The following is a 17,583-nucleotide window of genomic DNA, read 5'->3' as shown; positions in this document are numbered from 1 at the left end:
TTGTCTTCCCTTCCTCTGCTACAGTGACCAGGATCCCAGTGGCCTTCTCCTGCTCCCTCCTAAAGGAGCTCCTTCAGACTTTGACATCAGCCCCATCCTCAGTGTCATGGAGACTTTGCTACTGGTGGCCACTCGGGAAGTGAGTCCCCTAGTGGAGCAAATGGCCTCAACAGTGCACCTGTTTTGGGCAGTTTCCTTGACCTCATTCCAAACTGTAATGACAGAATGTTGTGTTAATTAAGGTAATCTCTTCTGTATGTGTCTCTCTCTCTCTCTCTGTCAGTGTGAGGTGATGATGGTGGATGTGAGTGGCGGGGCCAGCAGGAAGGTGCTACTGTCTCTGTTCTGGGCTCTGCAGGGCAGCCTGCTCTCCTGGTGTTACCTGCAACTCAAAGGAGGGGCTGCTGCAGCCCCCACTGCTGCAGACCTGGCCAGAGATATTCTCCTCAAATGTAAGTGTCTCACCAATATGTCTGACTTTCAGTATCCCTGTGTACAGGCTCTCCTAGTTAGTTGAAGAGGAATAAATGAACAGCATGTCATTGATTTGTTGTTACATAGGACAATGCTGTCAATGGATGCTAGAGTGGGTCATTGAATTAAAGGACTGATTAACTTTTTTTTTAACCAAATCAACGTAAATAGCTTATTACAGTAGGGCCCAAACACTTTTTTTGTTTTGCAATTGAACTTGGTTTGGGTGAAACTTATCCTACCTGCAATAGACTTCCTCATTGCTTGTTCTGCAGTATGGGAGCCACGGATAAACATGAACAAAGGCTCCAAAGGCACCCAAATACATCCTCTTAGAAACGGCAAATGCTCCCACGTGGAAATGTAACGCTGAAGTCCACCAAAACGGAATAAAACTTTGCGGATAATTTCATGTTTGCATCTAAAGACCCGCTGAGAGCTTTGCAGTTTCTTGAAAAATATATTTAAAAAAATACGTATTTGGGTATCTTTGGATGTTTATCTGTAGTTCCCATACTGCAGAACAAGCAATGAGGAAGTATATTGCGGAAAGGTACGTTTCTCAAAACCAAGCCAATTCCTTCAAAAAGTGTCTCTAACATGCCATTTTCTTAAACAATAGGGATTTTGGGAGGGGAAGAAGGTGAACCACTCCTTTAATTACACTTTGTGAGGTTGAAGGGCATCTGTAAATGAATTAAATTACAGAGATCCACAGCGAATAAATAGTGTGTCTCTTCTCCCTCCCTGTAGATGTGGATCAGTTCCTGGGCAGCACTAAGACCGTGCTGGGAGACCTGCTGCAGAGATACAGTGGAGCTGAAATCACTGACAAACTCAATGGATCCATCCTGGCCATGGCCACCAGACAGATGGTACACTCTCTTTGTTTCTATCACTGTGGACCCCCCCCCTGCCTCTTATCACTTACTGCGTGCTATGTCACTCATTCAATAGTCAGTTCTGCGAATCTGGACATGTAGTAGTTACCCGGCAATTTGTAAAAATCCACCTGTCGCATGTCTGGCCTTTATGTTCTACCTAAACTGAACGAGCTAACCGTGCCATCACACTGAACCAGACATGCTCATGCTAACCTTCTTGTCTGTCAGATGTTAATGCTAATAGCAACCCTCTGGGTCTGTCTCTGTCAGATGATCTTCTTGTTGGAGCTGTGTTTCCTGGACATCCCTCACTGTATTCTGCTCACCAGTTTCTCCTCTCTGGTTGTGCTGCTGAAAAACCTCTCCAGTGAAACGGCAGACATCTTCTCTAAGGTCAGTCAACCTTCATACTACCGTAGAGGACTGGGACTGGTTGATGTCATGAAGAACTGTATGGTTTATGTAAAAGGAACCGAATGAACCCATATGCTGCTTTTGTCTGATTTGATTACGGTTGCAACATTCCAGCAACTGTCCCAACATGAGAGAATATGAAGAAAATCTTGGAATCCTCCAACCAGGATTTCTGGAAAACTGCAGAATTTTAGGAAAGTTACCGCAAGTTTGCAACCCTAGATGTGATGTTAATGGGATATGTGTTGTGTCCCTGCCAGGTGGACCTGGAGAGCTGCCAGCAGCCCCAGCAGCCGGTGGTCCTGAGGACCTGGAACATGGAGTCTCCTCATAACTACGAGAACAGCAGACACGAGACCACGATCTTCGCCTGCCCCGGGGCCACTTCCTTCGAGGTGGAGTTTGACGAACGCAGTGAGACAGAGAAGAGGTGAGCATAAGAGCCACACACCATTCTGTCTCTTTCTTTATCTCTGTCTTCCTGTCTCTTTTCTTCCTCTCTCTCTCTCTCTCTCTCTCTCTATATTCTGTTCTTTTCATTGAACATTATGCCTTATCAGATACACTTATTCTTAGCATATCTGACCAACTGTTTGCATGCATGTAATTATTTGAATTCCTCTTCATGTGACATAATATCATCAAGAGATTAAGGAAATCTCTTTACATTTCCATTACCTCATGTAGCGTTCTCTTGAATCCTGGCAGATACGACTACCTAGAGTTCACAGACGCCAGAGGAGGGAAGGTCCGCTACGACATGAAGGTTGGGACTGAGAAATGGCCAAAGGTAGGTAACCACGGCTGAGATGATGGCAGTGGGAAGGTAGGCCCCTAAATGGCAGGTAATCCAAGAAAAAAGGCCAGCAGGCGGCCAGTACTTTGCAATAAACTTTTAGTGAACAATAAACAGAAAATATTTACAAAAGAATACATATAGGAGCAGCTCAGCATTGTACATGAGGACGCTCAACTGCAGGGTGTTTACTAGAAATAGAGGCGGGGACAAGTAAATGTCACATGACAGGAAAATAAACTATATACCTAACATATATGCTACATTTCCACATCAAAGATGAAAAATAACACACAGGAATATATTCGAAGGAAGAGCGTAAAGAACAGTACAGGCACTGGTGCGCAAAACACGTTCTATAAAAAAGACTATCGCGATTATCAAAAACTCCGATAAACAAGGAAAATACACAAGGCTATACTAGTCAGTCTAGATTTACTAGAAATATGTTTAGTTCTAGTTGTTTGTTTAGTCCGTGGGGAGAAAATGTATATTTTTGTAAAAGAAAAGGGTCAAAATCAGCACCTCTCATTCCTCTGCATTTTCTCTATTGCCCAGAACTGTAGTTCATTGACTGTGTGTTAGTGCAGGATAAAGTGGGCTGCTAGAGGGTAGTTGTCATCCTTACGTCTAATAGAGCTTTTGTGTTCTGTGATCCGTGTTCTCAGTGCGCGTGTGGTCTTCCCGATGTATTAGGGCGCCGGATAGCCTTGATGACTCCTTCAGAGGAGCATGTAGTCAGGCTCTTCAGGGTGATTGGCTTGTTGGTTTTTGGATGCGGATATTGTTTCAGTTTTTGTGACTGTGCGTACCAGGAACAGTGTGCGCAGGTAACCATGGCTACCCGAGACATTACCGAAAGTACTAGGTGTTTACTAAGAAAACACATGGTGAATTGATAATTGGACAGTTATAACCTATGAATTGTCATCTTGTCCCCTGTCTGTGGTAATGACAGTTGTCCATTGTGTTTTTTGCTCTGCAGAAGGTGACGTTTGAGGCTGGACCCCAGCTGCAGTTCCTGTTCCACTCAGACAGCAGCAACAACGAGTGGGGCTATAAGTTCACAGTGACGGCCCACGGCCTGCCTGATATCACTGTGTCCTGGATGTCAGACCTACAGCTCCTGGTGGCCCGACTCATGGGCCGCCTGGCCTCCAGAACCATGGCCCTCAAATCACCCCACGGTGAGAGGGAGGGATGGGGAGAGGGATTTAGAAGGGGTGGAAGAAGGGAAGGAGTAGGGGGTTAAAGGGCGATGGAGACAGAGATATTGAGAGAGAGAAAAATCTCCCCATTTCTGTTCTTTCTCCTAATTCACACTAAGGCCTGCACCCAAAATATTACCCTCTCTAGTATATGTGGTTTTTGATCATATGTTGATATGTTGTCATCAGAGATCCGCAGTGTGAAGGAGCTTCCTGCTGGGAAGATGGCCCACGTCCTGTCCTCTCCTCTGTGGAAGCCTGTCTTCAGACACGGACTCACTGAATCTCCCCACGTCCACACAGATGAGGTATGGTGTACGAGCACTGAGTCCGTGTTTATATTTGTATATACCTCTCACTCCATAGCTGAATGCCAATGCATAAATGCAGGTCACATCATATTGTTGCAGCCACAGAAGGAAATAGAAAAGTATTTGATTGTATATGTGTGGTTACTGCCCTTTCTAATATTCTCTCTTGCTCTGTGAATCAGGTGAAGACATGCCAGCCAGGTTGTTCTGATTGTTTCATGAGATTCTGTGACGACTTTGGTCACTGGAACCCGACAGAGGAGCCACTAGACAGCAGGACTCAGTTGATGAAAAGCCTCATGCTGGCCTGCAAGAAGCAGCCAATTAGGAACGAGATAGTTGCGGGGTGGAAGGCTGACATGGCGGTGAATGCCATCTTTGCAGCCATGATTTACCACACGCCAGCCCTCAACCAAGCTCTCAGGATCTATGGTAATTGAATAATTAGATTGAGTGATTCATTTCATTTATTTGATCATTACAAAAATGGCGCCCTGTTAACCTCACCCCTATTCACTTTTTCTAAAGCAGGATGCCTTTTCACATTTTCTAAATGTCCATATAATCTTCTCCGCATTGTGCTACACAATAACCTTACGCACAATGTGCTGTGGCATTCGAACATCTCAAAGCTGCGTTATGTTTCTTTCAATGAGAAAAGCATTTCCATTTAGTCTGTTCAACAGTATTGAGACTCTATCACAGAACTTGATTGATAGATCCATGACTCTGCGAACGACGCAGTACCTGCAGTGAGAAACTGTCAAGGGCTTGAGGTGCTCAACATCAGCTTTTATGCTGGTGTTAAGGCCCCCATTAATCTGAGATTGGTCCATTATTTGAAGAATCGCACTCAAATGATACACTAAAGTATTACCCTCCCTAGTATATGTGGTTTCGGATCATATGTGATGTGTTGTCATCAGAGATCCACAGTGTGAAGGAGCTGCCCATTCATCTGAGATCGATCCATTATTTGAAGAATCTCACTCAAATGATACACAAAAGTATTGCAGGTCTGACATCCAGGACACGGTGATATCAGGCAGGCCGCGGGCCGTCACTGTGAACTTATAGCCCCACTCGTTGTTGCTGCTGTCTGAGTGGAACAGGAACTGCAGCTGGGGTCCAGCCTCAAACGTCACCTTCTGCAGAGCAAACAACACAATGGACAACTGTCATTACCACAGACAGGGGACAAGATGACAATTCATAGGTTATAACTGTCCAATTATCAATTCACCATGTGTTTTCTTAGTAAACACCTAGTACTTTTCAACATTTTCTTTGTGACACACAGAAGATTCCTGTCAAATGGCTGAAAATACTTTCTTTGTGATGCTTTCAGATCGCAGAAATCCCCTCAGAGCAGTTCTGTTGCTGGATCTGGAACGGTTGGAATGATATCACTATTGTGGACTTTACATTTAAGTGACTTCATACACCGAATGACTAACAAGGTCTCTCAGATTACAGAGAACAGATTCTTTGGGCTGCAAAGGTTAGAGACCCTAACGTTGGAAAGTATAAGAGTAAAGCTCTTATATGGATGTTTAGAAAGCGGGAAAGCAGGCGTACTGGTGGCCAGTGAGAATAGGACGCTAATCCCTATCATGGTTGTTATGTGCTCAGCGCTGTTGTTGATATCCACTGTTTTAACTAGATTCACATTTGTTTAATTTGGGTAGTGAATTGACTAAAATGTTCCTTCACCCCCCCCCTTTTCTGTACTAGTAGCCAGCCAGGGCGGTCAGGCGAGTCTGAGTGAAGACTTTGTGCAGGTCTTCTCACTGGCTGAGAGCATCAAAACATGGATGGTGAGAATCATTAAACTCAAATGATCCCTTTGATTGGTTCATTGGCTATACAATTTAATACAGCAATTTAATTATATTTCTATGGGAAATGAACCTAGAAACTGCATATACACACAGCCACACAGAAGACAAATAACACACAATCAAAGGCCCCTATCAGTGATGTGAGTGTGTTGTGTTCTGTTGTTTTCAGTTGGAGATGAAGCAGCGGTATCTGGTGGGCAAAATGAATGTCTCTGAGGAGGAGAAGGAGGAGGGCCACTGTGAAGTAACCATGGATGGTCTCGGTGAGCACTACAACCCTTCTGATTTGTATTTTAAACGTACTGATTCAAATATCTTAACTAGAATCATGCATATTTATGGACACATGCTTCAAATCTCTCCCTCCTGCCACTTCCTTCTCCTCTAGCTGAGATGGTCCTTGCGAAGGCCAATCTTTTGTTGAGATTCCCCCCCAGTGGCGCTTCTTCTCGCTTGGACACCGACTTCTCCAGGTTAGCAGAGGGCAGCGCTGTCCTCCTCCGCTCCACCTCCATATCAGAGGGGGACTTCCAGCCGAGCACCTCGTTGGGAACCCAGTCCTCCCAGGCAGCAGGCTCTGAGGTGGGGGGCTGTGAGGCAAGGTCTGGAGCTGTGGGTCCAATGCCTGGACCAGGCTGCCCTCATTCTTTCAGGGTCCATCCCCAAGGTTCGACAGCTTCTGACCCAGGGCCGGGCCCATCCAGCCAGGGCCTCCTGGGATCCACAGAGAGCCTGTCTTACCAGCCAGGGGCAGCAGAGCCTGCCTCCCCCTCCACCTTCCCCCGGAAGGCTCCCTCCTTCAGCCGGGGCCGCCTCCGCCTCCTCTCCTTGCGCTCCGTGGAAGAGCCTCGCTCTGCCCCCTCTATCAAGGAACGCTACCCTCTCCTCAAACACATCATCAACTTCATGAAGGACCAGACACTGACTACTGTCAGGTATGTGTCACTGTCATCCACACACTGGGCACAGGAAGGCTTAATTGTTTGGCTTTGTTGATTAGGAAGCAGTGATTTCCTTTTACTCATTTATAGATGTGTTATTATATTGTCGTTATTAAACTATTATATTGAACAGACTTGCTCTCTAGAGCCAATGTTGTGATTTATGTTTTGCTAAGCCTTTTGTTTTTGTGTGCGTATTTATATTTATCTACCTGTGCAGTGTCCGGCAGACGCTGTCCTTGAACAAGGCCCAGGCTCAGAGTGTGTGTAAAGTACTGGAGACGGTGCAGCAGTGTTTACTGTCCCTGGGGAAACCACACCTCTTCCAGGCCCCCTGCATTCTGTTCCTACAGGAACTGCTGGCCTGCCAGAAAGACTTCACCAGGTCCGTCTCACCCTATCAAGACTGATTTTATCATGTGTAATGTAGCTGTCATAAAGGCTTCATGATTGCATGCATAACGGTCTGATTGAGATCCACTGATTTGTATTGATATAATGATCTATTCCCACCTTATTTTCCTGTTAAGACACTCATTCAGGGTTTGTTTTCCCTGGGCAGTTATTTCTCCCAGTTGTCTGGAAGTGGGCAGGAGCTGAGAGAGAAGGTGAGGAGGTCCTACCATCGACTAGTCCTCATGCTGGTGGAGGCAGTACAAGGCTTCAGCAGTCTCAACGAGAAGTATGTATTCATTCATCCCTGTTCAGTTGAAAATCTGCTGCATAGAGAGACATAACGTGTCATAAGCCTGTGTTATAAGAATTATACTGGTCGGCTGTGTTGCTGTGCCAGTTATTACACAGCGTTTGTGAGTATAGAGAAAGTAAGTGAAACCCATTCTGCTCTCTCCTCCCGTCTCCCATTAAATGTGCTGATTGATAAGTCATTTGTGTTCTTCCCTTCCCCTCCCCAGGGTCCTGCTGCCTGCCCTTTCCTGTGTTCAGACATGCCTGCTGCATCTCCTGGACATGAGCTGGGAGGTGCAGGACCTCCCCCTGTTCCTCCAGATCAAACTACCTGACCTCCTCCTCACCATGTCCCAGGAGAACATCAGCGTGCACGACATTGCCATCAGGTACTGTCCGGGGAGAGCGAGAGGAATGGTGCCAACTAGTGGTGTGGAGTGGTGGCGCTGTTTACTAGCATTTCACCAAGGGTTCAACTACTCGATCTTCATAATATATGCCACATAACGTACATTGTTTTGCATTAGACACAACCGCCTTCTTCATGCGCTACAAGACTGAGTGTTGTGGCCTGTAAAAAAGATCTACTATCAGTTTTTATTTGAAGACCATGCTCCGCTAGATATTAGCCAGACAAAAAGGGTAGGATATCACCTGAAGGTAACATGTTACCTAAATGTGAGAAAATGGCCGCCTCATCTTCCACCCTGTCTGATTTTTGTCCCCAGTCAGTGGACGGAGGAGGATGAGATAGCAGACTACAAGAAGAACCGGGACTGGATGGACGAGTGTGTGGACGGGATGTTTGAGAAGTGGTATGACAAGATTGACGAGGAGGGTTCCATGGAGGACAGGAGAAAGGTAGAGTGGACTCGGACCTATTAATCCCTAATACTCAATAGTCCCTACCCCCTCGGCACCTGTGTCGATCTGAGAGTGTTGGATAAAGTCGTTCCATTTGATTTCCATCACGCTTTTGATTTGAACAAAACGTTTTATATGGATGTGGTCAGAAAGAGACTTTCTGGAGCTCAATGCCAAAACATTTAAAAGATAAATGGTTGAGTTAGATATATAATTTTAAAAGCCTCGGAACACAGTTGTCAAACAGGGTGGGTGTCATGTGTGATAAATAAGATGCATGACTAACGAAAATACAGACTGGTCAATTCAATTCCACTAAATTATGCAAATGTGACTATTGACCGATAAGCATGACTGGTCAAATTGAACTGTTAACATCCCTACTGCGTGGTCATGTGCTTAGTTCCTTATTTGAGTCAAATAAAAACAGACAACACCTTCTGTCATAACCTCCCGTGATAGTCTGAATTTTAAGGCGGCAGCTGATCCACAAAAACATCCGGGATCTCTGCAGTATGAATAATTCTTTGGCAAACATTTACTCATAGTCTTCTTCTGAAAACCATCTCCTAATCTCTGATATATTATGTGGTCACTTGTAAAATAGCAAGGGAAAGTTGCTATGTAAAGAATACGTAGCTGGTGTTACACATTTATCCTGAACAGGGTTCTTTCAGGACCCCAGAGAAAAAGAATGGCCATGATGAGGAAGTTAGGAATTTAACAAAAATGTCAATTCTAATGACAATTTTGTCATTGAAATGCATTGAGGACAATTGGAATTAGAATTTCAGTTTACCACTTGAATTGAAATGGAATTGACCCCAACCATGTCCATGATATTGTCCAAAAGCTTGAGGTAGTTAACCCCTCCCTGTCCTCAGATGCACATGTTCATAGCTCGTTATTGCGACCTGCTCAACGTGGTGATCTCCTGTGATGGCTGTGAGAGGATGGCCCCCTGGCACCGGTACCGCTGTCTGCAGTGTATGGACATGGACCTGTGCAAGACCTGCTTCCTCAGTGAGTACACACACACTCCCATTGTGCACACACACACACACACACACACACACACCCTACCTGTGTAGAGCTGGACCTGAAGTGTCTTGTTTAAGCTTCAACGTGAGAACGTAAAACAGTTGCATCTTTCCTCAGAACTACCTGAACCGTCTCTGTGTGTATCTAGGTGGTGCCAAACCTGAGGGTCACGAGGACGACCATGAGATGGTGAACATGGAGTATGCGTGTGACCACTGCCAGGGCCTCATTGTGGGCAGCAGGATCAACTGTAATGTCTGTGAAGACTTTGACCTCTGCTTCGGCTGCTACAATGCCAAGAAATACCCCGACAGGTAACATACTAACACATACTAACACATTTTTGTTTCGGAAACACTTTAGGTATAACGCTAAAAGCATGTATGAGGCTTTATAATGTCTTTTAATGAGGCTTATTATATGTTACGTCTCTATCTAATCGATCTAAAAACCTGCTAAAGCTGATACGTCTTCCTCAGTAGAATTGACTGCGGCGGTAATGCGCAGGTACTGCAGCAGCTTACCGTCTCTCACCCTGTCTCTCGTTTTTCCTTCATGTCGTCCTCCAGTCACCTCCCGACCCATCGGATCACCGTCTGTCCCATGGTGACCATCAGGATCAGTGACCGCCACCGTCTCATCCAGCCCTACATCCACAACTACTCCTGGCTGCTGTTTGCTGCCTTGGCCCTGTACACCTCAGGTAAACGTGCTCAACTCTTATCCTCTGGCATAAAAATGAAAGGGAGCTTCAAGTCAATAGTCTGTCACATAACAATGACAACATGGGACCAGCACTCAACTTGATGGAGTTGTAATTGTCATTGAAAAGTATTTGTTTCTTTTCTTTACACCTCAGACCTGAGCAGCGAGAGACAGCAGGAGGGGGAGCCTCTGGGGCCAGACACCCTGACCCAGGCCTCCGCCCTGCAGACACGCTGCTCACAGCTCATTACCGAGTGCCTGCTCAAGGGACAGACTGGCAAAGGTAGGCCTGTATATCTTGTAGTGATGGGGAGGGAAATTATACAGTTACATATCGCAACTTGTTAGGGTTTCTATTGAATCATTCCATCCCTGTGTGTGTGCAGGTCTGCGGTCCTCTGCCCTGCTGTCCCTGCTGGCCTCTAATGAGTCAGAGAGTGAGCTGTGTCCTGAGTCACCCTCCCAGGAGCTCAGCATCAACACCACCACAGAAGACACATCCTCTCTGCCTGGCTCCACCACTGCTATCTGCTCACCACTGCCCTCTAGGGACAAGGTGAGTTAATTGACCCTGGCCCGGAGCCAGGCCTCAGCTTCCATATTGTGTCCCTACTCCTTGTAAAATGTCTGCTTTTACCGATGTGATTCTGCTTCAGAATCCATTTCCCCCTGCAGCTGTTCACTTCTACTGCTCCAATACACCACCACACACTGACGATCCTTCTTCTGTTTGTTCATCAGAGAAAAGCCCAGGGGAAGGAGAAGGAGGTGCAGTCTCCCCCTGCTGCCCTGGAGGTGTGCTCCACGTCAGAGGGAGAAGGAGGACAGGAGAAGGGGAAGAAGAAGCTGGTGAAACAGGACACCCTAGACTCGTCCAGCCTCAGCCAGACCCCGTCTCTGTCCAGCGAGGGAACACTCTCTCCCGTGATCAGAGGTGAGGAGGGAAGGACCAGCCTTGTGCTTTTCTAATCACCCCCCCCCCCCCCCCCCATGGAATTTAGTAATCGCTTCAATTGAATGTGTGTCAGACCATTGTTAGCTTTCATCACCAATTGGTGAAATGGTACAAGAATGTTGCGCATATCTTATAGCTGAATTGAATGTTGGTTAAGTCATCCTGTCCACCGACCTGTTTGAATGAGTGTGTCAGTCGGTATCACAGCATTCATCCATCCATCTTTGTCCATGACTGCTGCGCCTAATCTAGTCTGGAGATGAAACTAAGTTAACCTTTGCCTTAACCTTTGCCTGTTTCCCTGTATCCCCCAGCTCCAGAGTCTGTCTCAGAGACCATCACCTCTCCAACGCCTGAGGACATAGAAGAGATGAGAGAGATGATGAAGGAGAGGGATGAGAAGATGGAGAAGATGGCCAAGGTGCCCATCCAGGAGCATGTGTTTGCAGAGTGCTCCAGAGAGAGGATCCTGGGGCTGCTAGCTGCCATGCTGCCTCCAGCCAAACCGGTAAGATGGTTGTACTACAAGATAGCAGCAGAAGCTAGGAAGTCCATACTGAGTCTATGAAGTGCCTTCAGTTGTATTGTTCTGAATAGCCAAGGGGGCTCAGAGCCAATACACCGTTCTTTAAGTTCAAGCGGTCAGTTAAGTTGCCCTGTGTAACTACACAGTAATAACTAACAACGGTTACTATGCAAGGCAATATTGTTACTACAGTTATTACTGTGTAGTTACCGCTGTAACTATTTATCAATTGACCTCTGACCTCTTGCATCTCCCCCCCTCCCCCAGGGCTCCACCCTTGCTCTGTCCAGCCTGAGCCCCATCCTGCCCCAGCTCTTCAGGGTGGTCATCTCCAATGCCGGGTGTCTGAACGAGACCTACCACCTGACCCTTGGTCTCCTGGGGCAGCTGCTGCTGAGGATACCCCCCCTGGAGGCGGACGTGGCCGTCAGAGAGGCCCTAGCCGATAAGTACGAGCTGCTCACCCCTGGAGAGGGGGCTGACACACAGGGCTGGAAGACCACCCAGCTACTTTTCAGCCTGGGGGCTGTCTGTCTGGACAGGTATACAATGGCACCATAGACATGCATTCGCTGTTTGTGTTTATATATGAGTTGTGAACCGGAGAGTGGAACAGGACATCCAGTAGATCTAGATGTGCATTCAACTAGGGAAATAGTTAGCAAACGTTAGCTAATTTTGGCTAACATTTGTTTTGTGTTACCCGCCAACATTCGCTAACATTAGCAAACAATATAGAAGGTAGTGTGTGGCGAATGTAAATGTTTGTTTCGGTCTAAACTGAAGCTGTAAATAATCAGGTGGCCATGTAGACTGTCTGTTACATGTAGTAGGAATGGCAAGGTCCTAGAATATTGCCACAAAGCAAATCCTTACAAAAATGAGTTATTTTGCAGCTCACAGTAACATTTTCAATTGTTAATTCATATCTTTCAACTGATATTTTCCTACGTTTGCTGCAGATTTCACTGTGTTGCTTGACAATTATTCTAACGCCATTGATGTAAAGACATCTCTTCTCCCGCTCTCTTCTTTGTTGTCATATAGGACACATCTAAATCTGAAGAGGTTGCTTGACAGTCATTGTTATGATGAAGTCACTAGATATATTTTCTCTCTTTTGAAATCTAGTCGTATAGGTCTGGACTGGGCGTGTTCGGTGGCTGATATCCTGCGGAGCCTGAACGCCTGTCCCCAGTGGAGTGTTGTCATAGCAGCCTTCACTGACCACTGTGTCCGACAACTACCACAAACGCTCAAACGCACCAACCTCTTCACCCTGCTGGTGCTGGTCGGCTTCCCTGAGGTACTGACTAATTCAGCTACTATTTTTATGGGATAGGTTAGGTAGTTTAGACAGCACACTACAGCTCACTATCGCGTCCACATTCCATTCCCACAGGGGGAAGCAGCAACCTTGTCCAGGTGCTGAGCCTGGTTGATAAGCACATCAGGTGCTGCCAATTAGGGTGATCATCTGTCAGTGTCCCAGCTTGCAAGCCATGAGGCTACTGGGTTTGTTTGTTGGCTGTGAGGCCTTTTATTCAACTTTATTAGCCTGTTTTGTAGTTTTCCTGTTTGCGTATATTTGTTTCCGTCACCATCTGACCATAATAATCTGCTTGGGCTCGCAGACTCAAAAGAGTCAAGACAAAGCTGGCCCTGGACCTAAGGTAAGGTTGCTGTCTCCCTGGGCACATGTGCATCCAACACGGTCCTCAAACGTTGATTTCTCACATGAATTCCAAAATGTATTCAGGTTACAGACCAGTTAACTAGGCCTAAGACTCCTGGACATAACAAGTGCAACAATATTAGCAGGCTAGTTAATCGGTGTTGTAAGACTTTTTGGATAACATAGGCCAAAACAAACTGCAAATGCATCCAATGAGTTTGTAGTCACAAGCTTGATGTAGTAATTATGTGAAAGGAATATGAATATAGGGTGTAATCATTAGTCCAACAGTTTCTATCTATCTACAGTGAGGGGGGAAAAGTATTTGATCCCCTGCTGATTTTGTACGTTTTCCCACTGACAAAGAAATGATTAGTCTATCATTTTAATGGTAGGTTTATATGAAAGTGAGAGACAGAATAACAACAAAATAATCCAGAAAAATGCATGTCAAAAATGTTATAAATTGATTTGCATTTTAATGAGGGAAATAAGTATTTGACCCCTCTGCAAAACATGACTTAGTACTTGGTGGCAAAACCCTTGTTGGCAATCCCAGAGGTCAGACGTTTCTTGTAGTTGGCCACCAGGTTTGCAGTAGATCTTCTCCAAGTCATTAAGATTTCGAGGCTGACGGCTAGGCCACTCCAGGACCTTAATGTGCTTCTTCTTGAGCCACTCCTTTGTTGCCTTGGCCGTGTGTTTTGGGTCATTGTCATGCTGGAATATCCATCCACGACCCATTTTCAATGCCCTGCCTGAGGGAAGGAGGTTCTCACCCAAGACATGACGGTACATGACCCCGTCCATCATCCCTTTGATGCGGTGAAGTTGTCCTGTCCCCTTAGCAGAAAAACACCCCCAAAGCATAACGTTTCCACCTCCATGTTTGACGGTGGGGATGGTGTTCTTGGGGTCATAGGCAGCATTCCTTCTCTTCCAAACACAGCGAGTTGAGTTGATGCCAAAGAGCTCCATTTTGGTCTCATCTGACCACAACACTTTCACCCAGTTGTCCTCTGAATCATTCAGATGTTAATTAGAAAACTTCAGACGGACATGTACATGTGCTTTCTTGAGCAGGGGGAACTTGCGGGCGCTGCAGGATTTCAGTACTTCACGGCATATTGTGTTACCAATTGTTTTCTTGGTGACTGTGGTCCCAGCTGCCTTGAGATCATTGACAAGATCCTCCCGTGTAATTCTGGGCTGAATCCTCACCGTTCTCATGATCATTACAACTCCACGAGGTGAGATCTTGCATGGAGCCCCAGGCTGAGGGAGATTGACAGTTCTTTTGTGTTTCTTCCATTTGCGAATAATCACACCAACTGTTGTCACCTTCTCACCAAGCTGCTTGGTGATGGTCTTGTAGCCCATTCCAGCCTTGTGTAGGTCTACAATCTTGTCCCTGATGTCCTTGGAGAGCTCTTTGGTCTTGGCCATGTTGGAGAGTTTGGAATCTGATTGATTGATTGCTTCTGTGGACAAGTGTTTTTTATACAGGTAACAAGCTGAGATTAGGACCACTCCCTTTAAGTGTGTGCTCCTAATCTTTGCTCGTTACCTGTATAAAAGACACCTGGGAGCCAGAAATCTTTCTGATTGAGAGGGGGTCAAATACTTATTTCCCTCATTAAAATGCAAATCAATTTATAACATTTTTGAGATGTGTTTTTCTATTCTGTCTCTCACTGTTCAAATAAACCTACCATTCAAATTATAGACTGATCATTTCTTTGTCAGTGGGCAAATGTACAAAATCAGCAGGGGGATCAAGTACTTTTTTCCCTCACTGTATTTAACATGAGTTTCTATTGGACAAATTCAGGTATGTTTATCCCCGTTTTGTTTCGTTTGCTTCTATTTAAGTAAAGTTTTTCAACAGAATCGCCTGTATGTATACACCCCTGATCACATTCAAACACAGTTCACTTTCATAGCAGCCACATACAAACACCATGATCCCTTTGACTGTTTTATAATTCCTTCTCGCATCTATGCTCTCTTCTCCTCTCACAAGTGTGGACTTGTGGACAGTGCACAACAATCCATCTGTTTGTGACCAGGCGCAAAAACTTTCCAAGCCAAACCTTTATCATAATCGCTACACACAGCCTACATCGTTGTCACCCTATTACAGTCATAGTCAACATAGCTACTTGAACTAACGCGTTAGCAAACCCGCTACAATCATGCAGTACAGTGTACAGTCAGCAGCAAGCAGTTTAACAGCTACAGCAGGGGGCCCCGGTGGCAATAAATTAATAAAACCAAAAGCTTACCTTGACTTGGAAGAGTTCCATTGTTGGATAGCCATATCCCGCTAACTAACACAACATTCCTCTCTGTTTGAGTTGAGTGTTTGAGTAGGCTGAACTAGCTCGCTGCATTCGCTAGCTAAGTAAGTGAAATTGTGAAAAATACAACAAAATACAGCTAACTCTATTGCTTCTCCATTTTTGAAGAATTTCATTTGTTAAAAACTGTTCAACCATCTTTCAACTACTCACCACATTTTTTGCACTGTAGTGCTAGCTAGCTGTAGCTTATGCTTTCATTAATAGATTAATTCTCTGATCCTTTGATAAGATGGACAACATGTCAGTTCATGCTGCAAGAACTCTAATAGGTTGGAGGACGTCCTCAGGAAATTCTCATAATTACTGTGTAAGTCTATAGAAGGGGGTGAAAATCACGAGCCTCCTAGGTTTTGTATTTAAGTCAATGTACCCAGAGGAGGACCGAAACTAGCTGTCCTCCAGCTACATAATGATGCTACCCTACAGAGTGCTGTTGAAGCTACTGTTGACCTTCATTGCAAACAGTGTGTTTGAATCAATTATTTGGTAGCTTAAATACAACTAATATATATATATATCTAAAAATGATAACTTTTTTTATGTTTCACTATTTTCATTTTTATGAAATCCACTGGAGATGATGGTCCTCCCCTTCCTCCTGAGGAGCATCCAATGCTATATACCTGTATACTATTGACAATTTACTGGAACTCAATCTAAAATGTATTTTTATTTCTTGCATGCTTTGTAAACAACAGGTGTAGACTAACAGTGAAATGCTTACTTACGGGCCCTTCCCAACAATGCAGAGAGAAATAAAATTGAGAAATTATAGAGAAGTAATAACACGTCATTATAAATACACGATGAGTAACGATAACTTTGCTATATACACGGGGTACCAGTACCGAGTCTATGTGCAGGGGTACAATGTAATTGAATTAGATTTAATTCAATTACAAGACTATTTAATCCTTTTTAGAATAAGGCTGTAACGTAACAAAATGTGGAAAAACTCAAGGGGTCTGAATACTTTCCAAATAAACGTGATGAGTCAAAAGTTAGTCTGGGTAAACTTGAACTATTTAGCAGACGTATTGCTTGGGGGTAGAAGCTGTTCAGGGTCCTGTTGGTTCCAGTGCATTGGTACTGCTTGCTGTGTGGTGTCAGAGAGAACAGTCTATGACTTGGGTGGATGGAGTCTTTGACAGTTGTTAGGGCATTCTTCTCCGGTGATGTACTGGGCCGTATGCAATACCCTCTGTAGTGCCTTTGCTGTCAGATGCCAAGCAGTTTCCATACCAATCGGTGAGGCAGCCAGTCAAGATGCTCTCAAATGGTGAAGCTGTGGAACTTTTTATGGATCTGAGGGCCCGTGCCAAATCTTTTCAGCCTCCTGAGGGAGAAGAAGCCCTCTTCACGACTGGGTTGGTTTGTGTGGACCATGATGCAATCGATCTTTAGTGATGTTGACACCAAGGAACTTGAAGCTCCCGGCCCGTGCTCGGACCTCTGTTTCCTGTAGTCCACGATCACCGCGATTGTCTGGCTGACAATGAGGGAGAGATTGTTGTCCTGGCACCATACTGCTAGGTCTCTGACCTCCTCCCTATAGGCTGTCTCGTCGTATTCAGTGATCAGGCCTACCACCATTGTCTTCAGCCAACTTGATGATGGTGTTGGCGTCTTCGTACTGCATCACTCAATCTGCTGCTGTCTCCTCCACTAGTCCACCATTCAAGGGGCTTGAAGACCCTCTGCCCTTCACTGTTGTGCCCTCTGTCTGACCCTGGCTGTTTCTGCTATCCTAGGTGCTGTGTATGGGCACCCAGTCAGTGTTCATAGACAATGCCAACGAGCAGCATCATATGATCCTACTCAAGCACTTCACCGAGAAGAACCACGCTGCTGTGGTGGATGTCAAGACCCGCAAGAGAAAGACAGGTGAGAGGACGGAC

General features: G+C 45.4%; 1 protein-coding gene across 4 annotated transcripts in view; it reads left to right on the top strand.

Moving 5' to 3' along the window:
• Positions 1-17,583, top strand: part of zzef1 (zinc finger, ZZ-type with EF hand domain 1) — a 51,924-nt gene that overhangs the window by 12,037 nt on the left and 22,304 nt on the right. For 2 of the 4 annotated variants that reach the window (XM_065007274.1, XM_029627401.2), the window contains exons 18-43: positions 25-139; positions 284-452; positions 1,228-1,349; positions 1,629-1,751; positions 2,033-2,202; positions 2,481-2,562; positions 3,554-3,755; positions 3,966-4,084; positions 4,270-4,519; positions 5,825-5,904; positions 6,098-6,191; positions 6,317-6,863; positions 7,090-7,254; positions 7,432-7,551; positions 7,784-7,945; positions 8,285-8,417; positions 9,305-9,443; positions 9,610-9,775; positions 10,031-10,164; positions 10,321-10,449; positions 10,553-10,722; positions 10,908-11,100; positions 11,436-11,629; positions 11,915-12,189; positions 12,779-12,953; positions 17,437-17,569. In XM_065007274.1, coding sequence (XP_064863346.1) covers positions 25-139; positions 284-452; positions 1,228-1,349; positions 1,629-1,751; positions 2,033-2,202; positions 2,481-2,562; positions 3,554-3,755; positions 3,966-4,084; positions 4,270-4,519; positions 5,825-5,904; positions 6,098-6,191; positions 6,317-6,863; positions 7,090-7,254; positions 7,432-7,551; positions 7,784-7,945; positions 8,285-8,417; positions 9,305-9,443; positions 9,610-9,775; positions 10,031-10,164; positions 10,321-10,449; positions 10,553-10,722; positions 10,908-11,100; positions 11,436-11,629; positions 11,915-12,189; positions 12,779-12,953; positions 17,437-17,569 — 4,361 coding nt within the window. Of the gene's footprint in view, positions 1-24; positions 140-283; positions 453-1,227; positions 1,350-1,628; positions 1,752-2,032; positions 2,203-2,480; positions 2,563-3,553; positions 3,756-3,965; positions 4,085-4,269; positions 4,520-5,821; positions 5,905-6,097; positions 6,192-6,316; positions 6,864-7,089; positions 7,255-7,431; positions 7,552-7,783; positions 7,946-8,284; positions 8,418-9,304; positions 9,444-9,609; positions 9,776-10,030; positions 10,165-10,320; positions 10,450-10,552; positions 10,723-10,907; positions 11,101-11,435; positions 11,630-11,914; positions 12,190-12,778; positions 12,954-17,436; positions 17,570-17,583 lie in introns of all 4 variants that reach the window. The other 2 variants (XM_029627402.2, XM_029627400.2) reach the window with 1 other exon arrangement.

Source organism: Oncorhynchus nerka, linkage group LG22 (genome assembly GCF_034236695.1).
Source record: "Oncorhynchus nerka isolate Pitt River linkage group LG22, Oner_Uvic_2.0, whole genome shotgun sequence".
NCBI classification, from domain to species: Eukaryota; Metazoa; Chordata; class Actinopteri; order Salmoniformes; family Salmonidae; genus Oncorhynchus; species Oncorhynchus nerka.
The sequence above is the reverse complement of the archived record's forward strand: the minus strand, read 5'-3'. Positions and strand labels throughout refer to the sequence as shown.